Source organism: Microcaecilia unicolor, chromosome 5 (genome assembly GCF_901765095.1).
Source record: "Microcaecilia unicolor chromosome 5, aMicUni1.1, whole genome shotgun sequence".
In the NCBI taxonomy this organism is placed as follows: domain Eukaryota; kingdom Metazoa; phylum Chordata; class Amphibia; order Gymnophiona; family Siphonopidae; genus Microcaecilia; species Microcaecilia unicolor.
The window spans coordinates 153438923-153460680 of record NC_044035.1 but is presented as its reverse complement, the minus strand read 5'-3'; the positions used below and the strand labels follow the sequence as shown (position 1 = coordinate 153460680).

At 40.3% G+C, this 21758-nt stretch overlaps 1 protein-coding gene across 3 annotated transcripts in view; it reads right to left on the bottom strand.

The window, feature by feature from the left end:
* DNAJC9 (DnaJ heat shock protein family (Hsp40) member C9) overlaps positions 1 to 21758 on the bottom strand; it is a 33851-nt gene that overhangs the window by 230 nt on the left and 11863 nt on the right. The window contains exons 3-6 of one of the 3 annotated variants that reach the window (XM_030203441.1): positions 17765 to 18022; positions 15043 to 15129; positions 9753 to 9837; positions 6332 to 6404 (exon numbers count right to left, since the gene is read on the bottom strand). In XM_030203441.1, coding sequence (XP_030059301.1) covers positions 6361 to 6404; positions 9753 to 9837; positions 15043 to 15129; positions 17765 to 18022 — 474 coding nt within the window. In that variant the 3' untranslated portion in view covers positions 6332 to 6360. Of the gene's footprint in view, positions 1 to 6331; positions 6405 to 6833; positions 9838 to 15042; positions 15130 to 17764; positions 18023 to 21758 lie in introns of those variants that run through there. The other 2 variants (XR_003942189.1, XM_030203442.1) reach the window with 2 other exon arrangements.

Below are 21758 nucleotides of genomic sequence, written 5' to 3'. Positions count from 1 at the left end.
CTCATATTAGCCCTCTCAAGTCACTGCATTAGCTCCTTACCCATTTCTGCATACAATTCGAACTCCTCTTATTGACTTACAAGTGCATTCACTCGGCAGCTCCTCAGTACCTCTCCACTCTTATCTCTCCCTACACTCCTCCCTGGGAACTCCATTCACTGGGTAAATCTCTATTATCTGCACCCTTCTCCTCTACTAATAACTCCAGACTCTGTTCCTTTTATCTTGCTGCACCATATGTCTGGAATAGATTTCCTGAGCTGGTAAGTCAAGCTCCATCTCTGGCCATCTTCAAATATAGGCTAAAAACCCACATTTTTGATGCTGCTTTTAACTCCTAATGCTTACTCACTTGTTCAGTACCCATTTTTATCATTCCCACCTTAGTAATTCCCTTATTCCTTATTTGTCCTCTGTCCTAATTAGATTGCAAGCTCTGTCGAGCAGGGACCATCTCTTCATGTCCAGTGTTCAGCGCTGCGTATGTCTAGTACTGCTATAGAAATAAGTAGTAGTAGTGGTCATCCTCTTGCTATGCACCCAAGCATTCTTCTAGCTTTGTCCCCATCCTCATGGGTTCTAGCTTTGTCCCCGTCCCATCCCCGCAGGCCCTGTCTTCATCCCCGCCCCCTACTCATGGGCTCTGTCCTCATCTGCAAAAGCCTCGAACAATTATGATTTTATATTTAAATCTGTTTATTAAAGTATAAGAAGGAACAATATGCTGTGTAGCTGTTGTGTATAAATTACAAATAAAAAAAACAACAACAGTGAGCAGCTATAATACCCCTCCTCACCACTACCCTTCCAACCCCAACAATAGCGAATTTCTACTACCCCAAGGAATCCTAATCCACCCTGGGTAAAATGCAACCTGTTCTGTATGCCCTATTAAGCACTGTTACGATATTTTAATCTGTGGATGAATAAGAATTCATCAACAACCTCAGGATTCAATCTAGTTCTCCTGTCTTCCACAGCAGGGGCGTAGCCAGATACCCAATTTTGGGTGGGCCTGGGCCCAGGATGGGTGGGCAGAATAACTTTGCCCTGTCCCACAAGTGATATGGTCTCTTCCTCTCTCGCCTGCATGCCATTTGGTCTCTCAAACATCTTCCCTCCGTCGCATGCAGCAACTAATACACACTGCTCATGTTGGTCCCACAGCCTTCCCTCTGATGCAACTTCCTGTTTCTGCATAGGTGGGAATACATCAGAGTTTGCTAGTTGTGGCCAGCATGTTTGCCCCCCCCCCCCCCCACCCCCAAAAAAAAAAAAAAAATTGTCTGCATCACTCAAACATAATAACAGTCCAGTTCATTAACAGGCTTCAAAGCAGAAAATGACACTAGGACTAAGTTTGTCCCCGTGGGATCTGTCCCCACAAGCTCTGTCCCCATCCCCATGGGTCCCCGTGTCATTCTCTATTCACAGTCACCTTTTTTTGACCAGTTTGGCCACCTTAAAATCATCACATACAATCACACCCAAGTCCCACTTCTCTTTCATGCACAAAAGTTCTTCAACCCCTAAAATGTACTGATCCCTTGGGTTTTTGCAGTCCAAATGCATGACCCACCATTTTTGTCAGCATTAACTACTAAATTCTGGACCATTCTTCAGGCTTTTGGTATCATTCACTGGAAGACAAACCTTACCAGATAGCACTTCAGCAAGATCGCTTACAAAAATGTTAAAAAGAACAAGCCCAAAAACTGAATCTTGTGGCACACCACTGCTTAACATTCCTTTCCTCAGAGTGAGCTCCATTTACCACTACCCTCCGTCACCTTCCACTCAACCAGTTCTAACCCAGCCAGACAGCTCAAGGCCCATACAAAGAGCACTCGATTTATTAGTCATCTATGTGGAACCGTGTTGAAGGCTTTGCTAAAATTTAAGCACATCACATCTAGCACTCTCCTTCAATCCAGCTCTCTGGCCATCCAAGAATTGTCTGACAAGACCTGTCTCTAGGGAAACCATGCTGCCTTGGGTCCTGCAATCCACTTGATTCCAGAAACGTCACTATTTTCTGTGATTAGTAAATTAATGGAAATGCTTTTAAAACCGAAGTCAATCTTCCTTACTATCCTTTTTGTGGAAAAGGACCACATCCACCCTTCTCCAATTCTCCGGGACCACCTCCAACTCTAGAGAAGCACTGAAAGGGTCAACCAGCAGAGCTGCCAGAACTTCCTTCAATACCCTCAGATGTATGTCATCCACCCCATCATTTTGTCCACCTTGAGTTTAAGCTAGCTCCTCATGAACACAGTCCTCTGACTGATCAGAGCCTTGGTCAGGGTCTACAACATCGCCATTCCTTTTTTTTTTTTTTTTTTTAACTAATTTTATTTAAATGTCTTAACAGAACCTATTTGGTAGATGCACGTACCACACCTCCACTCGTATTTTTGTTCGTCTTCTATGGTCCTATTCCCTGCCCTTCAGTTGTGAGCACAGAACTGAAATATTTGTTAAGTAATTCTGCCTTATCTTTATCAGCTTCTACATTTTTCCCTTTCACCTTTGAGACTCAATACCACTTTTGCACTTCCTCCTATCACTAACATCTAAAAAACGTCTTTTCCCCGTTTTACTGTACTGGCCATTGTTTTTCTTCAATTTGCTTTCCTTAAAAAAAAAAAAATTGCTGCTCTTAAACTAGCTCCTATCAGTTTTGCTCACTGCTTTCCTATTTCTTCCAGCTAAAAACTCCTTGAGGTAATCCCCCCCCCATCTGAACAAAGTTGAACCCTCACCACACCTGTCTCATATTAAACCATACAATTTGGTGATCACTGAATGCCAGATTATCACCCACTATAACAGCAGAAACACTCTCCTCATTCGTAAGCACTAAGTCCCAGTATGGCCTCATTCTGCATGGGTTCCATTTTCAATTGCTGGAACAGTTCACGCTGTAGAGAATCCAGGTTTCCCTACTAGAAGACCCTGCAATAGGGCTACCCCAATCAACATCTGGCATATTAAAATCACCTATTAGTGGCACTTCCCCTTTCACAGCTATATTTTGAATGCTTTTGATTAAATCTTTGCCTGGTCTGTGAAGACAACCTATAAAATGTAAGTGTAAATACATTTTCTATTCAGTTTTTCTAGATTTACCTACAGTGCCTCTTCCTTACCCAGTAAGTCCTGCAAATGTGTGGCTTTAATATTATTTATTTATGACATTTTTACCCCACATTAGCCCGAGAGTGACAGGTTCAATATGGCTTAAATAACAAATGAATGATACATATTAATAATTACATAAACATTATAAACTATAATAAATGCTACATTAGCCATCTATCCCCCCTTCAATCTGTTCAGAACTCTGCTGCACGTCTTATATTCCGCCAGAACCGATATACTCATATCACCCCTCTTCTCAGGTCACTTCACTGGCTTCCAATCCGATACCGCATTCAGTTCAAGCTTCTCCTTCTTACCTACAAATGTACTCAGTCTGCTGCCCCTCACTACCTCTCTACCCTCACCTCCCCTTATGTTCCCACTCGAAACCTCCGTTCACAGGACAAATCCCTCCTCTCAGTACCCTTCTCCACCACTGCCAACTCCAGGCTCCGCCCATTCTGCCTCGCCTCACCCTATGCCTGGAACAACCTTCCTGAGCCCTTACGTCAAGCCCCCTCCCTGCCCATCTTCAAGTCTTTGCTTAAAGCCCACCTCTTCAATGCTGCCTTCGGCACCTAACTCTTACCTTCAGGATATCCAGACTGCCCAATTTGACTGCCCCTATCGAACTGACTATTCACTTGTCCTTTAGATTGTAAGCTCTTTGAGCGGGGACTGTCCTTTTATGTTAAATTGTACAGCGCTGCATAACCCTAGTAGCACTTTAGAAATGTTAAGTAGTAGTAGTTTGTAAAACAAATATATGTGGTGAATTAACCTATATGCACCTGTTCTTGGATAGAGAAGATTAAATCATAATTAAGTTTGTAAACAAAGAAGTGAAGATGAATAAATATGGGTACAATTAGAGCTAGATAGGATTAGGGAGGAAAGAAGAAGTGAAATTAATTGTATGAATGGATAATGTTCAAATATAATTATTTGTTTTCTGAAAGGCTAAATTGAAAAAATGAGTTTCAGTAGGTTTCTGATGGACAGGTAATCTGTACATTTAATTGTTTTTGGTAGAGAATTCCAAATTTTAGTACCTTGATATGAGAAACTGGCATTGTGAATTGTTTTATAGATTACATTCTTACAAATAGGGAAATGCAAAATGAGATTTTCTGAATGATACGGCATTACGTGTTATCTTTAACATATGGCCCCCCCCCCCCCCCCCCCAAGTCTTTCTGCCTTGTCTTTCATGAACAAATTATAGCCCGGCTTCCTTTAACTAGTGTCTGTGCTCTAAAATGCAACATAGTAACATAGTAAATGAAGGCAGATAAAGACCGGTATGGTCCATCCAGCCTGCCCAACAAGATAAACTCATTTTACATGGTATGTGATACTTTATATATATACCCGAGTCAGAGACTTTAAAGGCTACACTATTGTCTAAATTGACTTTGTTAAATAAAGAATTTTTTTTTTAAAGAATTACCTATTTAACTCCACTTTTACCTTTTCCCAAGTTTGAATGCAATTTTCAGCTGGCAAGATACTCGCCAATTAAGTTTTCTTCCTCTCAGCAGGCCCTCTCCCAACACCTCTTCAGGTATCCTTCCATACCCCTAATAGCCAAAACCCTATGGACATTCCAAGAAGATGCTAAGTATAACTACTCTCATAGTGCCCCACTAACTCTGACAAAACTGTTTCCTCTTCTCAAGAGATCATTGATACAGTGTCCACGCAGGCTAAATACATGTAGTCTTAACACAGAACCAAGGTGCTCTCTTGTATCTAAAACTTCATGCCCCCAGTTCCGATGGCCTGGAAACTGAGAAGTCCTTTATTGCTTCCTTGGGACTGCTACCTCTAATTCAGGACATTTTTGTGGCAATAAACTCTCATGATATACTTTCAAATGGAAAATGTTTTTCATCTAGTATTCTGCTCAAGGCTAACACCCCTTTCAATGTCCAAATATTATATGGAATACCTATATTGCCTTTATCAGCTGGGACTTCAAATGACTTCTTATCAGCATGCACATCAGCCTATCATGAGCAGATAGCATGAACTTTAGCTTCCCATTGTCACATTGACTCTAAATTCCTAAGCAGCCTTTAATATCAGACCTCCAGTCCAAACACCACTGGTTCTGTTGTGCTATTTTCTATCATGAATCTGCCTATCTGATGGAATTGATCTCTAAAATATGTCACACAGAAGGTACTTCAAGCCTTAGTTATGTATGAACTGTACTTTTAATTTCATCACAAAACAGGAACTTAGGATGCACCTGTAAAACTATCCAAAGCAGTCACACACCTCCATGTCAATAAAGAAATAGTACTGCCTACCTTTTATCCTAAGTCTCACAAGGACCAAGGAAACACTCTCCACACTCTTATTGTAAGAGAACTTTCATATTCTACCTGACAAGGACAAAAGCCCATTAGAAAGCTTTGGCAATATTCCTCCTCCTTTGACTTCAGACTTGGCACTTTACTGGCAAATCAGACAAGTTAATTGGTTATATGGAATATATTTAATTCCATTATGATCATGCTGGTATACCTGACCAACAAATTAAATCTCATCAGATCAGAGCCACTGCTACTACCATAGCTTGTGCAAAGCAGGACTCTTGCTTTATACTTTGACTTCACACTTCTGCCTGGACTAGTCCTCAAAACAGAGAGAGTACCTTCAGTCAAGTAATACTGAACAATCTACCCATATGAACTATTCAGTTCCACAGACAGCTTCCTGAGAATCTGAAGCAACCCTTGAGCTTGTGAGTTAGCTTGTGTATTCAATCCTACTTACCAATCAAGAAAGCAAAATTGCATACCTGTAACATGTATTCCCTGTAGATAAAGCGAAGATACTTACCTGTAGCACGTATTCTCCGAGACAGCAGGCTTCATGTTCTCACAAGTGGGCAAAGTGGATCGGCGTCACCTACTTGTGAAAATATTGGAGCATTTTTGTCCTCGGAGAATCAAACATCATAATAATCCCATACAACTCCCAAACAGTTGATTCTGAGCTTTAAAATAACTGAGGTGACTGCTATGTATAGAAAGGGCCATACATGCTCAGAACCTTACATTAGTTTTGAGTTTGGGGAGAGCTGTTACATCCTGGCACTTCCAGACATCATATATTTGTGGCAAATTATCTCTAGAAGTATGTGAAAGAGGAAAGCTACTTACCTGTAAACAGGTGCTCTTCATAGACAGCAGGATTCATCATTTGTTAAGAAGCTTGTCTAATATTGCACTGACATCCATTCATTGTACCTATAAATTTTTTGAAATGGAAAAAATTTCACATCTCTGCTCTCTTGATATGGAGCTATATAAAGGCAAGTCTTGTCTCAGTTGTGCATGCCATGATAACATCAAGGCTGGATTACTGTAATGCACTCTACACTGGCCTGTCTACAAAGGCTTTGCACCAGCTCCAATTAATTCAGAATACTGCAGCAAGACTAATACGAGGTTGCAAGCAACGTAAGTAACCACATCGTACTATTTTTGCATAAACTTCACTGGCTACAAGGACAACATGGCCAGATTAAAAAAAAAAAAAAAAAAAAACAACAACTATGTATGATCTTCAAAGGGAGTGAAGGAAAGCAAATTAGCAGGTAAGACCTAATTGTTCCTTATGCTGCTGTCTTTAGTGATGAGATCTGGTACACCTTTTGTTTTAAATATATATGTATTTATTTTTTATTAAATGTCAAAACAAATTTTTAGTCAACAACTAGCAATATAATTTCAGCATAGATCATTAACTTCATTCCTAAATTCCTCCTCAAGAGCCAGGAAGAAAATGTTTATTCTAAAAATAAAAGGAAAACATGAGTCAATGACACATTATGCTCAGTTCTGTAACATTTTCACTTGTGTCATTTGTATTTGTACTTCAAGAAGTATCCTTGATTTCTACCATGTTTTTTCTTCAGTATTATAAATCTTCTCCACTCATTTACAGAGCAATTTCCAGAACTGAAAACTACCCTTCACAAATGTATGTGTGACTGCCATTAACATTTACAGGCATTCTTGCGGACATGTTTAGCTCAGGAAAAGAAACAGCATTTGGAATTCTTCCCCCCCCCCCCCCCCCCCCCCCCACTTGAATACATGCACCATTTTGCCTCCACTTGGAACATCTATACAGTCAGCAGATGAAAAGTCCACAGATGCTTCTACCATGTTTTTGTTTTGTTTTTTTACATCTGTTCATTTTTGAAAGAAATAAATGAGTTAATTTTCTTTGAAAACTGGGGCACTGTACACTTGGAAACAGTCTACATGTGTTGCACATATTGTAGGTGATTGAAGATTGCCCGCTTCTATTATTTATTTTTTAAACACCCCCTGCCTGTTAACTCTGTTCAGTGACCAATGTATATTTTCATTAATTCTGCTTTTCCACCCTCAGTAGACTGTGCTTCCCGACACTGCTGGGACATTATGTAAAACTAGCTCCTGAGAACAGCTTGTTTGCATCACAGGTATTTAAGCAAAAAACTACAGTAGTAGAAATATCTTTCATACCTCTTAGTACAAATGCTGGACATTTTTAAACATAGGGAACTACAAATGCCCACAAAAGATGATGTCCTGTTTAATTAAGACAGCACAAAATACTGCAGAGATATTTAAATAAAGACTGAACCCTAATCCTTTTCTCACTCAACAAGCTACACAGCAACAGTAAACTATCTGTTATCTATTTAGATCCGTGCCATGTACTGCATCTCTCGTTTGGTTCTCAAAGCAGATTTTCCACACCTAGTGAGCAGGGAAAACATTCACAGTCCCCGGTGGGGAGAGAACTGAATAGGTTTAAACCCAAAAAATAAGATTCCGGACGACACCCTTGCCTGAAACCTGTTACTGCAATTACCTAACCTGGTTAAGTTGGAATGTCTATTAAAATTAAAATCCGAGGCAGTTGTGAAAAAAAAACAACTCATGGTGACAGGATGCCAATAAATTCCAACTGAATTGGAAGAAAGGAAGAATTACAGGGCCAAAAATCTTGTGGCCAAGTTTTCAAAATTCTGTGGCAACTCTGCAGCTCATTTAATTTGTATCATTTTGCTGATTAAAATTTTGACAATAGTTTTTCAGACTTATTGTATATATATATATATTTTTACTTTTATGGACTTTGTACGTGGAGATGGAGAGAATCTCAGTGATGAGGGAAAAAGGGAGAGAAGGAAGGCGGCACAAGAGGAGGTGATGTACAAGAGAAGCATGTCACAGGAAGGAGCACCTTCTTAGTTTTGAAGTATTAAGGGCACAGAGCAGGGTGAAATGGAGAGAAGAAAGCCCTAGAATCTAAGAGGAGAAGAACAAGATTCAAAGTTCTGGGATGTAGAGGGGAACAGAAGGATTTGGAACATGGTGAGAGGGGGAAGAAGTTAGGGATGCTGAAAGAGAATGCATTCTTAAAGCTCTAACTCTAGTTTTCCTCCTATTCTGCTTCACCTCTCTCTTAAAACTACTACTGCCTAAGCCAGGTACCTTTCCTCACTCCACATCTCCAGTATCTTTGTAGTCACTCATTCCAGCAGCCAATTCGCTTATACACACCAGACCCCTTCTTACGCCTCCACAGTCATTCCCCACTCTCCCCCTCAAACACACTGTTTGGGCTGACAAGAGGACAATGGTAGCTCCTAATGCTACTTTCTCCGCTGTCACTGAGAGTTTGTCAGATTTTGAACAATATGGGACACTATAGTATCTTGCAATTCAAAATGCAAGTTGGGACCCAACAGCCTAGAAGAACATGGCCCAAGGTATTGCCATTCTCCATTTGGTATCTCAATCACCAAATTGGGAAGACCAGCAGTAGAAGGAAACACCCCTGGCCAGCTAACTCTTCAACCTGACTTCTAGTTTCCCATCATTCTCTGCAAAGAGCTAGATTTTGCACTCCTTGCTATGACATTGCAGGAAACCATGGCCCTTGATTATAGTTTAAAACATAGAGATTCTAGAAGTATTATCAGCTATCAGAAAGGCAGCCCAAGTCATCAGAGCCTAAGGAAGAGTTACGATTTTGTTCGGCTACCATTTTTACTACAATGGAACTAATACTATTATACACAATACAGATTTAAGGCTTTCCCTATATTTAAGATTTAAGGATCTGCTTGTGGTTACTCGCTAGCTTGCCAAGTAGTAGTTTTACTGATATTATATACCCCAAAATCCAATTCACTAAAATCTGCTACCTAATTCCAATTTAGGCCATGTAAAGATTTTACCTTTTGCGCCTCACTCAGGGTGTAACGTGCAAAAAATACTGAAAGACCTACAACAGAACCATGTGAGAATAGCCAGAATACCAGCAGGCACCATACAGCATTGCAGTTAATAACTACAGCTCAGTGAGTGAGTGAATCACTGCTCCATGCAGAAAAGAACTTCTGGTCACAGATAATGAAGTACTTCACATCCACCCTTTCACTAAAATTTGGACTGGGCACATGCTAGGACAGTAGTCTTACAGTCTCAATATAAAGCCACGTATAAACCTCCAAAGTCTTCGGAAACTCGGCTTAAAGCATCTGTAAGCAGCTCATTTCTTGCATCGCTTAGAGGTGGGGGCTTTGATACCTCCTCTCTTGGATGGCTTGCAGTACTTTGCTTCCAGGTCGGTCAGTAATTTATCCATTTCCTGCTCTCGATCCTTCTTCCTGCTCTGTTGGGATGCAAAAATGAGAGCAGCTATTAACTCATTTCCAGCAGGAATACAAAGAAAACAGTTCACATTATTCACTGTAAAACAAAACAAAATACTGCCATTTCAGTGGGTATATACTATAATTATAGTATAGTGATTTTCAATCCAGTCCTCAAGGATAATCTGGCCAATTGGGTTTTCAGGATATCCACAATGAATATGCATGGGTAAATGTAACATCAGGGCATGCTAGGGAGGTAAAATTCCTTGACGAAAATCAAGGACTGCTTTATGGAGCAGCTGGTACAGGAGCCGATAAGAGAAGGAAAAATTCTAGTCCTAAAAGGAAAAATTCTAGACCTAGTCCTTAGCGGAGCGCATGATCTGGTGCGAGAGGTAATGGTGATGCGGCCACTTGATCATAATATGATCACATTTAATATTAGCTTTGGAGTTAAGTATAAACAGGAAATCCAATAAGTTAGTGTTTCACTTTCAAAAAGGAGACTATGATAAAATTAGAAGACCAGCTGCGAGGGTCAAAAATTTACATCAGGTGTGGATGCTGTTTAAAAATACCAACCTGAAAGCCCAGGCCAAATATATTCCGTGTATTAAAAAAAAAAAAAAAAAAAAGAGGGAGAAAGACCAAATGACAACCGGCATGGTTAAAAAAAGTGAGGTGAAGGAATCTATTACTACTACTACTACTTAACATTTCTAGAGCTAAAAGAAAATCTTTCAGAAAATGGAAGAAGAAACCAACTGAAAATAATAAGCAGCAGCATAAGGAATGTCAAGTTAAATGCAAAGCGCTGATAAGGAAGGCAAAGAGGGACTTTGAAAAAAAAGATTGAGTTGGAGGCAAAAAACACATAGTAAAAAATGTTTTTTTATGTATATTAAAAGCAAGAAGCCGGCAAAAGAATCGGTTGGACTGCTAGATGACCAAGAGGTAAAAGGGGCAATCAGGGAAGATAAAGCCATAGTGGAGAGATTAAATGAATTCTTTGCTTCGGTCTTCACCGAGGAAGAGTTGGGAGAGATACCGATGTCAGAAATGGTATTCAAAGCTGACGAATCGGAGAAACTGAATGAAATCTCTATAAACCTAGAGGATGTAATGGGGCAATTTGACAAACTGAAGAGCAGCAAATCTCCTGGACCGGATGGTATTCATCCCAGAGTACTGATAGAATTGAAAAATGAACTGGTGGAACTATTGTTAGTAATAAGTAATTTATCTTTAAAATCAAATGTGGTACCGGAAGATTGGAGGGTGTGTAACGCCGATATTTAAAAAAGGTTCCAGAGGGGATCTGGGAAATTATAGACTGGTAAGCCCGATGTCGGTGATGGGCAAAATGGTAGATACTATTATAAAGAACAAAATTACAGATCATATTCAAAAGCATGGATTAATGAGACAAAGCCAACATGGATTTAGTGAAGGGAAATCTTGCCTCACTAATCTATTATATTTCTTTGAAGGGGTGAACAAACATGTGGATAAAGGTGAGCCGGTTGATATTGTGTATCTGGATTTTCAAAAGGTGTTTGAAAAAAGTACCTCATGAAAGACTCCAGAAGAAATTACAGAGTCATGGGATAGGAGGTAGTGTCCTATTGTGGATTAAAAACTGGTTAAAGGATAGAAAACAGAGAGTAGGGTGAAAAGGTCAGTATTCTCAGTGGAGAAGTGTAGATAGTGGTGTTCCCCAGGGGTCTATGCTGGGACTGCTGCTTTTTAACTTATTTATAACTGATCTAGAGATGGGAGTAACTAGTGAGATAATTCAATTTGCTGATGACACAAAGTTATTCAAAGTTGTTAAATCACAAAAGGATTGTGAAAAATTACAAGAGGACCTTACGAGACTGGGCGTCTAAATGGCAGATGACGTTTAATGTAAGTGCAAAGTGATGCATGTGGGAAAGAGGAACCCGAACTATAGCTACGTAATGCAAGATTCCACGTTATGAGTCACCGACCAAGAAAGGGATCTCGGCGTAATTGTTGATACATTGAAACCCTCTGCTCAGTGTGTTGCAGCAGCTAAGAAAGCAAACAATGTTAGGTATTATTAGGAAAGGAATGGAAAAGAAAAGTGAGGATGTTATAATGCCTTTGTATCGTTCCATGGTGCAACTGCACCTCGAATATTGTGTTCAACTCTGGTCACCGCATCTCAAAAAAGCTATAGTGGAATTAGAAAAGGTACAGAGAAGGGCGACAAAAATGATAAAAGGGGATGGGACAACTTCCCTATGAGGAAAGGCTGAAGCATCTAGGGCTCTTCAGCTTGAAGAAAAGACAGCTGAGGGGAGATATGATAGAGGTCTATAAAATAATGAGTGGAGTGGAACGGATAGACGTGAATCATTTGTTTACTCTTTCCAAAAATACTAGGACTAGGGGACACGTGATGAAGCTACAAAGTAGTACATTTCATATGAATCAGAGAAAATTTTTCTTCACTCAACGTGCAATTAAACTCTGGAATTCATTGCCAGAGAATGTGGTAAAGGCAGGTAGCTTAGCAGGGTTTAAAAAAAGGTCTGGACGGCTTCCTAAAGGAAAAGTCCATAGACCATTATTAAACTGACGGAGAAAATCCACTGCTAATTTCTGGGATAAGCAGCATAAAATGTATTGAACTTTTTTGGGATCTTGCCAGGTATTTGTGACCTGGATTGGCCTCTGTTGGAAATAGGATGCTGGGCTTGATGGACCTTTGGTCTGTCCCAGTATGGCAATACTTATGTACTTATGAGAGTGATCTTCATACCACAAAGTCAGTGCATGCAAGTCTCTCATGCCTATTCATTGTGGATATCCTGAAAACCCAACTAGCCAGGTGGTCCCCAAGGACTGGGTTGAAAACCACTGAAATAGAATACACATGTCAGAAGTGAAAGTGAGAAAAGCATTGGCTCAAGGAATTCTTTCTAAACCAACTGTCTGCATAACCAGGATGGGAATTAGGCAGCCTGAATGGAGCACTTCCCAAACATTGCTGATTTGGAAAGAATAATGAAATGAAACCAACTAATAATATATCAAATAATTAGATGACATTGTCGTATTTTCAATGGATGAAATTTACATTTTAATCTCAGGGTATAACTGTGACAAGTCAACAGCTGTTACCACTAGGAGACTGTATATACAGCAATCAGTAGCAACTATATAATTCAGTCACCATCTATAGCAACCATTAAGAAAAAGTACAACATTCAGTAACTAGGTTTCACAGCGGAATTTAAAACATGAAACAAACCTGAATTAAGAGCCAGCCTAGTAGTGATGGGAGTGTGTATCCAGTGAAGAGATGAGGGTGAATGGTGGTGAAAGAAGTGCAATATGCTTCCTATTTTCAACCCCTCTGGGGGGGGGGGGGGGGGTGTATGTCTGTGGGTTTATCTGAATCTGTGTTTGTATCAGAGTGTATGTCTGTATCCATCCTGTACAAAGGAGAGTGTAGGGGAGGGGTGCAGAGGGAGTGTACAGTTTGAAAAGGAGCAGTTGCTTAACTGCTATATTACAGTTTCTATGCTGCAGAGGTGAGGAACTACTTATCCTACAGAAATGCATTGGGGCATTTTTTTTGGGGGGGGGGGGGGGGGAGGGGGAGAGGACTTGAAATTCTCTGGAACCCATAGTTCCAATGTGGTCCATCTATTTAGTTAGATTTTTAGAAAGTTATTTTGCCCTCAGCCATTCTCAACCTCTAATGCAACAGTTCTCAACCCATGTATGATCTAGATTGTACCTTGCGAGTTCTTTTGTATTTTCAGATGTCAAATGTGCATCAACTACAAACTCACACATTCACTCAGGAATTAGGATACGATAGATATCTTTAATATAACGCCACCAGAATAATCACCTCACACAGCTTCTGGTTATAGATGGACAGTTTTCTTGGCAGTCTCTAACCTCCTGTGCACAGAAAGGGGACAGTGAAGGGTCTGACCAGCAGGGCTTTGGGACTATATCTCTACAGTGCACAGAGATGGAATACTAGAGCAAAAAGCCAAAGAAAAAGAGCCCCCCAAAAGTTCCCTTCTAAAAATACCAGTGCTTAGTGCAGTTATAATCCTGCTCTGCCCAGCCTAGATGGGGCTGGACCTGACCAGGATGACCAATCAAACATGTATAGGTGAACACAGCCTGGCCAGGATAACATGTACATCCACAGAAAAGAGAAATGTTTGTATATGCCTTCCTATGCTTGGCCTAAGGGCTAGGCCTAAGGCCTGTACTGTCAGTTTGGTTCTCACTTGTTAGCCTACTAACTCAGCATCTTGTGTAATGATCATTGCTTTCTCAGGAGTTGAGAACTGACACTTCATAACATTTGTTTGCAGCTGAGTATGTTTTTCATATAGGGTGGATGTAACCTTGTAAGTTGCTAGGAGACAGGCTGAGGACACAGTGTGAGCCAAACATGTCCAGAATGTTTCATTTGGGGAGATAGAGAGAGGATACACGGGTATTGTTCTGGCTGTGCACGAAGAACAGATAACCGATTAGCCAATGGCCACTAAGGGTACATGTGTCCACAATGTCAGGAGAGACTGATATACCCATATATGGAAGAGGCTACTTTCTGATTCTAGTTTGGGAAAAGTCACATGATTTCTGGGAAAGCAGAACTTGTAACAGTCCGCGTCGGCCCAGGAATCAGCAATTTTGCAAGCAAAATATAAAAAAAAGTTTTGCCAGAGTCTTCTGGTGCACGTGGTTTATATGTATTCCAAACTTGCTATACCACCCCTTTGCAATGCTTCAAAATGGGTTATAAATGAAGTAAAAAAAAAAAAGTTACAATCAATGTTTAATACTTATAACAGACCACAGAGCACAGACTCTCCCCTCACACAAAAATTAACCTAGAAACCCTCAAAGTCCTGAGTAAAAAAAAAGTGTGTTTTAAGAGTTGCCTTAACATCGAAAGGAGGGAGACAACCAAATTGCAGAAGATTTTTCCTTAAATCTTTCCTTCTAAAAGGTTTGGTCCTGGTACCTTATCTTTTGGACTTTATTTGCTGGAGTGGTATGGCAACAATATTCACCTCCTTCATAGTACTATATAGTGCATACTGTTACTGCTGACCAAAGAAAGTTCTAGACCATCCTGTGTTCTAATAAATTTCAAGAACAGAAGCACAATGATAACCATTGTTGGTAACATTTATTAAGAGAACTCAAATTCTTACCTGAATCAAGGCTTTGAGATCCTCTGAGCTCTCACCAAGTCCTAAATCTGCCTTCATCTTCTCTGCCTCTTCAGCTTCTCTGTGGGCCTGAAATAGGCAAGGTAATCAGGAAATCTGATACAATTACTGCTCAAATGTTATGGCTCAGTGGGATGCAAGATGAAGTCTTTTGAATACTTAATACAATCCAGTTAAAGATTAACACCAAAGAAACATGCCCTTACATTGGCCAGAAAAGGCACTCCTTCAACAAACATCAAATCGCATCATTCTCATCTCACTCGCTCTCCTATATTAATTTAAAAATAAATAAATGCTGTGAAGCTACTCTGTCCAGAAATCACCCTTTATTTCTTCTACATTAAAAAGATGATCTACCACAGCTGCTGCATTCAATTGAAGACTGTATTACACAATAACCCAACACATAGTGGGACAGATTGCTCCAATGTCCTGCCATCAGGCCATTACCAAAGAAGTAGGACACCCTTGACAGGAGCTCTATATAGCAAACAAGGAGGGAAAACAATCACAATAATGAAGACGCATTCAGGTACTTAGATTTGACAGCAGTTTAGGTAAATCTGACAGGACAGTGCAATGCTAGTACTATACAGAAAAGCAAGAGTTAGGTGGAAAAAAAAAAGAAGGAAGCAGTTCTGGACAAATGAAGGTAACAGTAGGAAATTTGAAACCCATGAAGTACTTAAGACAAAGTGGCTTTCTGGGTCATGTATATGAATTGGTTTTGAACAAAGCTATAAATTCCTTCATATCCAACGAGTCAATGTATTCAGTTTGAGATTAGCTGTCTGTTTATGAAAGATTTTAATGCCACTAATAAGCTAGAGAAAGTGTATAATTACTTAACACCACAATAGGTCAATTCAAAGAGTGGAACACAAAAACAATCAAGCCCAAAATAAAGGATAACCTTTTCTCCTGCAACTTATGAGAGACATGGGGAAACCACTGCTTACCCTGGGATCGGTAGCATGTTGCTACTATTTGGGTTTCTGCCAGGTACTTGTGACATGGATTGGCCACTGTTGGAAACAGGATACTGGGATAGATGGACAATTGGGTCTGACCCAGTATGGCTGTTCATATGTTCTTATGTAACACCTCCACTCCCTACAACAATCACCAAGAGAACATACTAATCCAGCATATATCTTAGGTTACTCTCTATGCCATTACTCTACAAGACCACTCAGACTCGTTTCTCCTACCTTTCTTCTCCATATTGTGTTAACTCCCTCTCCCTGCCCCTTACTAACTTGCCAAGCCTTAAAAGCTGGATTCTAGAGGGCTGACAAAATGATAACACAGTAAATCTGAAAACAAAACAGCTAAAAGTTACCAACACTAAGTTTATGGAAGCTTATTGTTGGTATAATAAATGTGGAGTGCTGGGCAGAAAACACAAAACAGCTTTCATTTTAGCACCAATTTTTCAAACCTTGATGTGATTTCTCTATTTACTTAAAATGTTATGTATGTATTTCACTTAAAATATTTAGTTTTAGGGATCCCTTCTTACCCTACTGAAGGTGTCATTTGAAGACAGAGTTTAGGCTTTAAAGTAAAATGTCAATCTTTTGTTGATCAGTTGCGAATGTCACGATACAGATACAATAGGAAAATATCAATCACTGCAGCCTTCTATGTCCACCAAATGGTTAGCTTGACTAGTAGCCCAGATCAAAGGGGTGTAAAGTACTAAAACTGGTGTGCAAGTAATGTCAGGAACTTAAGCAGTTATTGTGGTGAAGTTTTCAACATAGAAGTGTGTGGATCCTCTGCTCTGTTTCTTAGCACACAACTAGCAAGTAGAACAAACCCTTTCAGAATGCTAACAACTAAGTGCAAGTCCTTAAGTGATAAGATCTTAGTTCCAACAATTTTTATTGATAAACCAGCATGATAAAAATTACCAACTAGTTCAATATAGCATAAATTGAATACCAAAAACATGCTACATAAGAACAAAAGCCATGATCAAAGATATAAAAATTTTCTCCCCTCTCCACCCACCTCTCCCCCCCACCCCCAGGTGGTATAATCACAGCCTTAAACATTAATATTAGTATAAGCCAGACAAGACTGGCCAATAGCCCAAAAGGTATTAACAATAAAATCTTATTGAAACTAACCCACCCCAAATATGTGAATCTCCCCCCTTCCCTGCAGACCTTCCCCCAACCGTGCCCCAAGAGATCTGGACAAGTGATAAGATCTTAAAATAAATTCTGTAAAGAGAAGACTCAAATCCCTTTGGCTTGAACCTCAAATGTAAGGGAGAAACTGAAGGGATTTCAACTTCTATTATGGAGATAAGTAATTCATGGAGGACAAAACTTATTTCACCCATAAATGCTGTGGAGACCATTATTTTAGGAGAATAATGAATAAGGTGGTGTGAGGAACTAACCCTTAAAAATCTTGTCTATAGCTGTCTGATGGCTCAGTAGCAGTACAAGTTCCATGCTTATTTTCTGTATTCTGCCTAGTAGTACAAGTACAAAGAACGCACATTCTTTCAAAAGAAAAAAAAAGTCATCTAAATCTGGAACTCAAAGAGGTTTTGAATGTCTTGGATTTTATGTCTTTGAAGAGGAACAAGTTTAACAGCCTATTTCTGATAAAATATAGAGAGCAGACAGTGATTTGTAGAGGTCTATATACAGAATAAAAGTTCCATTTATTAACTGTACCATACCCTCTTTTTCCTTCGAACCTGCTTTTTCTTAGATTCCTTTACAAAAGCATTGTAGGCAGGAACGTCGCCAGAATCTATGGCTTGCTGGATGATCTTTCGGATCCTGGGCTCATCCTCCAGTTCTACGGCACACAAGACAGACTGCATGATTTTGTCCATGTCTCCCTCAAAGTCCATATAGGCCTGCTTCACATCAGTCACCTCTTCCTCGGAACCTTTGTACTTCTCCTCAAAGGCTCTGATATCCTCCACGGTAATCTGGAACAATCCAGAATCACAAGTTTATTTCAAGCCTGTATTTTTACACAACAGTTTTATTAATGTTTCATGCCCGAAGGACCATCCAAATGAGATCTATACACTAAGGAGCAGAATCAAGCTATACGTGGTAGATACAGGCTGTGCAACTCCTCTTTATTCACCAAACAAGGCCATCAGCTAATCAGGCCTTCACTGGTGATAAAAACCGTGCAGCCATATTATCAGTTACAAAAATAATCTGAATCTGCTCAAGTTTCCCCAAGTACTGGATAAAAGCAGCAGCTCTCTCGTTAAAGTGGTAATGCTATCTAGGATCAGTGGTTCTCAACCTTTTTTCTTTTGAGACACACCTGATGGATGACACTTGTCAATGTGCCACACTGCACAGATGACTACCATGGAGTTATATGCGACACCAAACAACAACAAAAAAGTTGACGTGTACTGTTAGTATGACATAATGGCATGTTTCACTTTTATTCCATTTGCAGATTCTGTTTGGGGGATTCAGTGAAATCAGTCATGGTAAAGTATGTCACAGTAGGGCAGCAGGAGATGAGTGGGCTGGAAGAGATAGAGGGTATGGGGTATGAATAGTGATTAATGGCATATGTGAGGTCTGTGTGTGTGTTATGCTCTGTATATTTATTTTCATGGAGTGAGTTTAACTGTTATCTCTGGGTGTGTACGAGTTGAATGTGAGGTGATCTGTGTGTAGCATTACTGGAGATGTGCAAGTGTGTGTGTGGGTGGATGAACATGTGAGTTAAGTGCTTGAGTGGGGATAGGTATGTTGTGGGGGGGGGTGAATGTGTGCATGGGAGGATATGCATGCAGAGGTGGAAGGTTTGGGATGTAGGAAGGTGGATATGTAGGGGCTGTGCAGGGGTGTGTTGGGGAGGAGGGGGCAGATACAGGCTTCTTTCATGTGTCCTGTCCTGAAATCACTCTGTTCCTCCCACCTTCATGAAGTCTTCCCCCTCTTTATGTCACCCTACCTCTTGCTCCCCACACCCTTCCCTGCCATCTAGCTTTGCAATCTTCCATCTCTTCCCTGTCACTTTCCTTTCACTTCTACATGCTGGCATCATGTATGGGGCTGTGAGCAAGTAAATTTCTCAATCCCATTCCCAATCCTCCACCAGCCTAGTCACCCATGAACTATCCTTCCCCTGCCATCAAATCGTGCACTCTACTTTCCTAGCTACTACCTTTCACTCCCTTTCGTGCATGCTCTCCCTACCTTCCCTGTCCCCCAAGCACTCCCCCATCTACTCTTCTCTCTCCCTGCACCTCCTCTTTCCCTTCCCAGTGAATAAATCTTTATGTAATTTTTTTTATTTTTATAAAATAAACCCTAAAAATTATCATCAACCTAACAAACATGGCCATGTTTTAGCATTCTGCTTGCATCTCATTGTCTTTTCTTTTAACATTCCTCCACAAGAGGGGGAATGATAAGAGATCTTCACTAAATTCACAAAGCTTTAGAATAACTAGATTACTGCAATTCATTATATTGAAATATTTTGACACTTCAGAAAAAGCTGCAGTAGTTATAGAATACCACTGCTAGACTAATATTAAGTAAATGCAATTTTGACAGAGCTGCTCTACTTCTGACAGACCTACATTGTGTTAATAGATGTATTAAGTTTAAATTAGCTTGTTAAGTATTTTAATCAATTTATAGCCAAAATTCACGGGGAGTTACTGATTTACTTGTTATTCCTCTTTATAGACACAATTCTTGTTTGCGGTGAACTTTACAAATAGGATACCCTTACTAAGCAATGTCCATTTAAAAATCTGTTTATGATCATTTGTTCCTATTTCAAGGTGCACAAATCTGGAATGCTTTGTACTGTGAGTCAAAACAAATTCCATCCTACCTATGTTTTAGAAAGGCCTTGAAAACATCTGTTTGAAAACTAATGCAATTATTTATCTATTGTTGATTATACATCCCTCATATGTTGAGGTCCTTTTCTGAGTGTTAACAGCTACGAATCCTACTTGGAATATGGGTGGTACACAAAACAGATAGTAATAGAATAAGGCCAGCAACTCAATCCCTCTGTCCATGCTCACCCTATCCAACCTGATCTTGCATTCCCTCCCGACCCAGTGCCTCTATCTCCTCCCACTCAATCCCACCATCCCCACTCTCCCCTCAGGTCTCATTCTCAGTACTTTCTCTATGCCAAGCCTAAATCCATACTTTTTCTTCCCAACATCTTTTTCTCCCCTGTATTTATTTCCCTTTTCTAATCTCCTCCTCACTCTCCATGTTCCTGCTCTCCCACTCAATCCCAGACTTCTCCCATAATTAGGCCTCTTCCTCCCACCAGTCCCCATTCTGCCTTTATTACCTGGGCCCACTCATTTGCTTTAGCTCACCCACAAATTCACCTAGTCCCCATTCTCTTCCCCTAACCTCCCCCTGCTTTCTTCTTCTGAATCACCAAATTCATGCTGCCTCCTCTACAGGCATCCATTTCTCCCTACTAAGTTCTCCCCAACCTCTCTCAATACTCAACCCCTCAAATTCAAATCCTGTCTCTGCTGATTTCCAATTTAACTCCCCACCCAATCCCCAAATTCCTGATTTTCTATTAAACATCCCAGTCCTTGCTCAACTACCTTTTTCTCTTCCTTAACTTCTCCCCAAAATAAACCTCACTTCTTCCCTTAATTAGGCACTCTAGCATGTGCTGCCTACTTCCTTACTCTCTGACTGAGCACATTTTTTTCTGTCTCTTTTATGTGAGCATCTTCCCTAAGTAGACATCTGCAGTGATGCCCCCTCTTCATACTGGGAGCCAAGACTGATGCACACATTCATAGCTGACACAGGGCCCTGCAGGATAGCCAGTTTCTCGATGCACGAGTTTGCAGATGTGTCAAGGTGCAATTTCCTGGTGCATGCACTCACACGACCTGTAGGAACTCTTGCAGCCGCCATTTATTCTCCCCCCTGCCTGCATGTGAACATGCTGAAAAAGTGAGGGGGTACACAGCTCTGATGCAGATTTTGCAATCAATGAAATCTGTCACAGCCAAGCCTGCCTGCACCTTTTGAGCATGTTTATGAGCAGGCAGAGGGGAAAATAAACAACGACTGAAAGAGATCCTACAGGTCATACAGGAAATCAAATCTATCCTGCAGTTGCAAACTTGTACACCAGGAAATTGAAGCTATCCTGCAGGGCTAATATGTCCTGTGACACACATCCCTGTGCTTTGCGACACACATGAATGTGGCCACCTGGATCAGGGATTCTCAATCCAGTCCTTTGGACACACCCAGCTAGTCAGTTTTCAGCATATCCACAGTGAGTATGGATTAGATAAATCTGCATGCAAACCTCAATCCAGTCATGTTTTCAGGATATCCACAATCAGTATGCATAAATGAGAACCATTGATCTAGACCCTACAATGAGTATGCATGAAAGAAAAACTCTAATCTAGACCCTAAAAGAAACCAAGTCACATTTCTAGAGTAACCAAACATGAAAATTAACCTGTTCTCAGACCAAATGTATGCATTATATAAACACAAACATTTCATTTAGATTTCATAAAAAACAAACTGGTTTTGAGAAGAACCTGGAACTCATATCTAGATGGTTCAGGGTTATCAACCTGCCTTATTTCTCAGTTCTGCTGCTTTTAAACTGTATTTTGCTTCAAAAACTAATTCGCAGTGTTTACTCTTCAATTACCACAG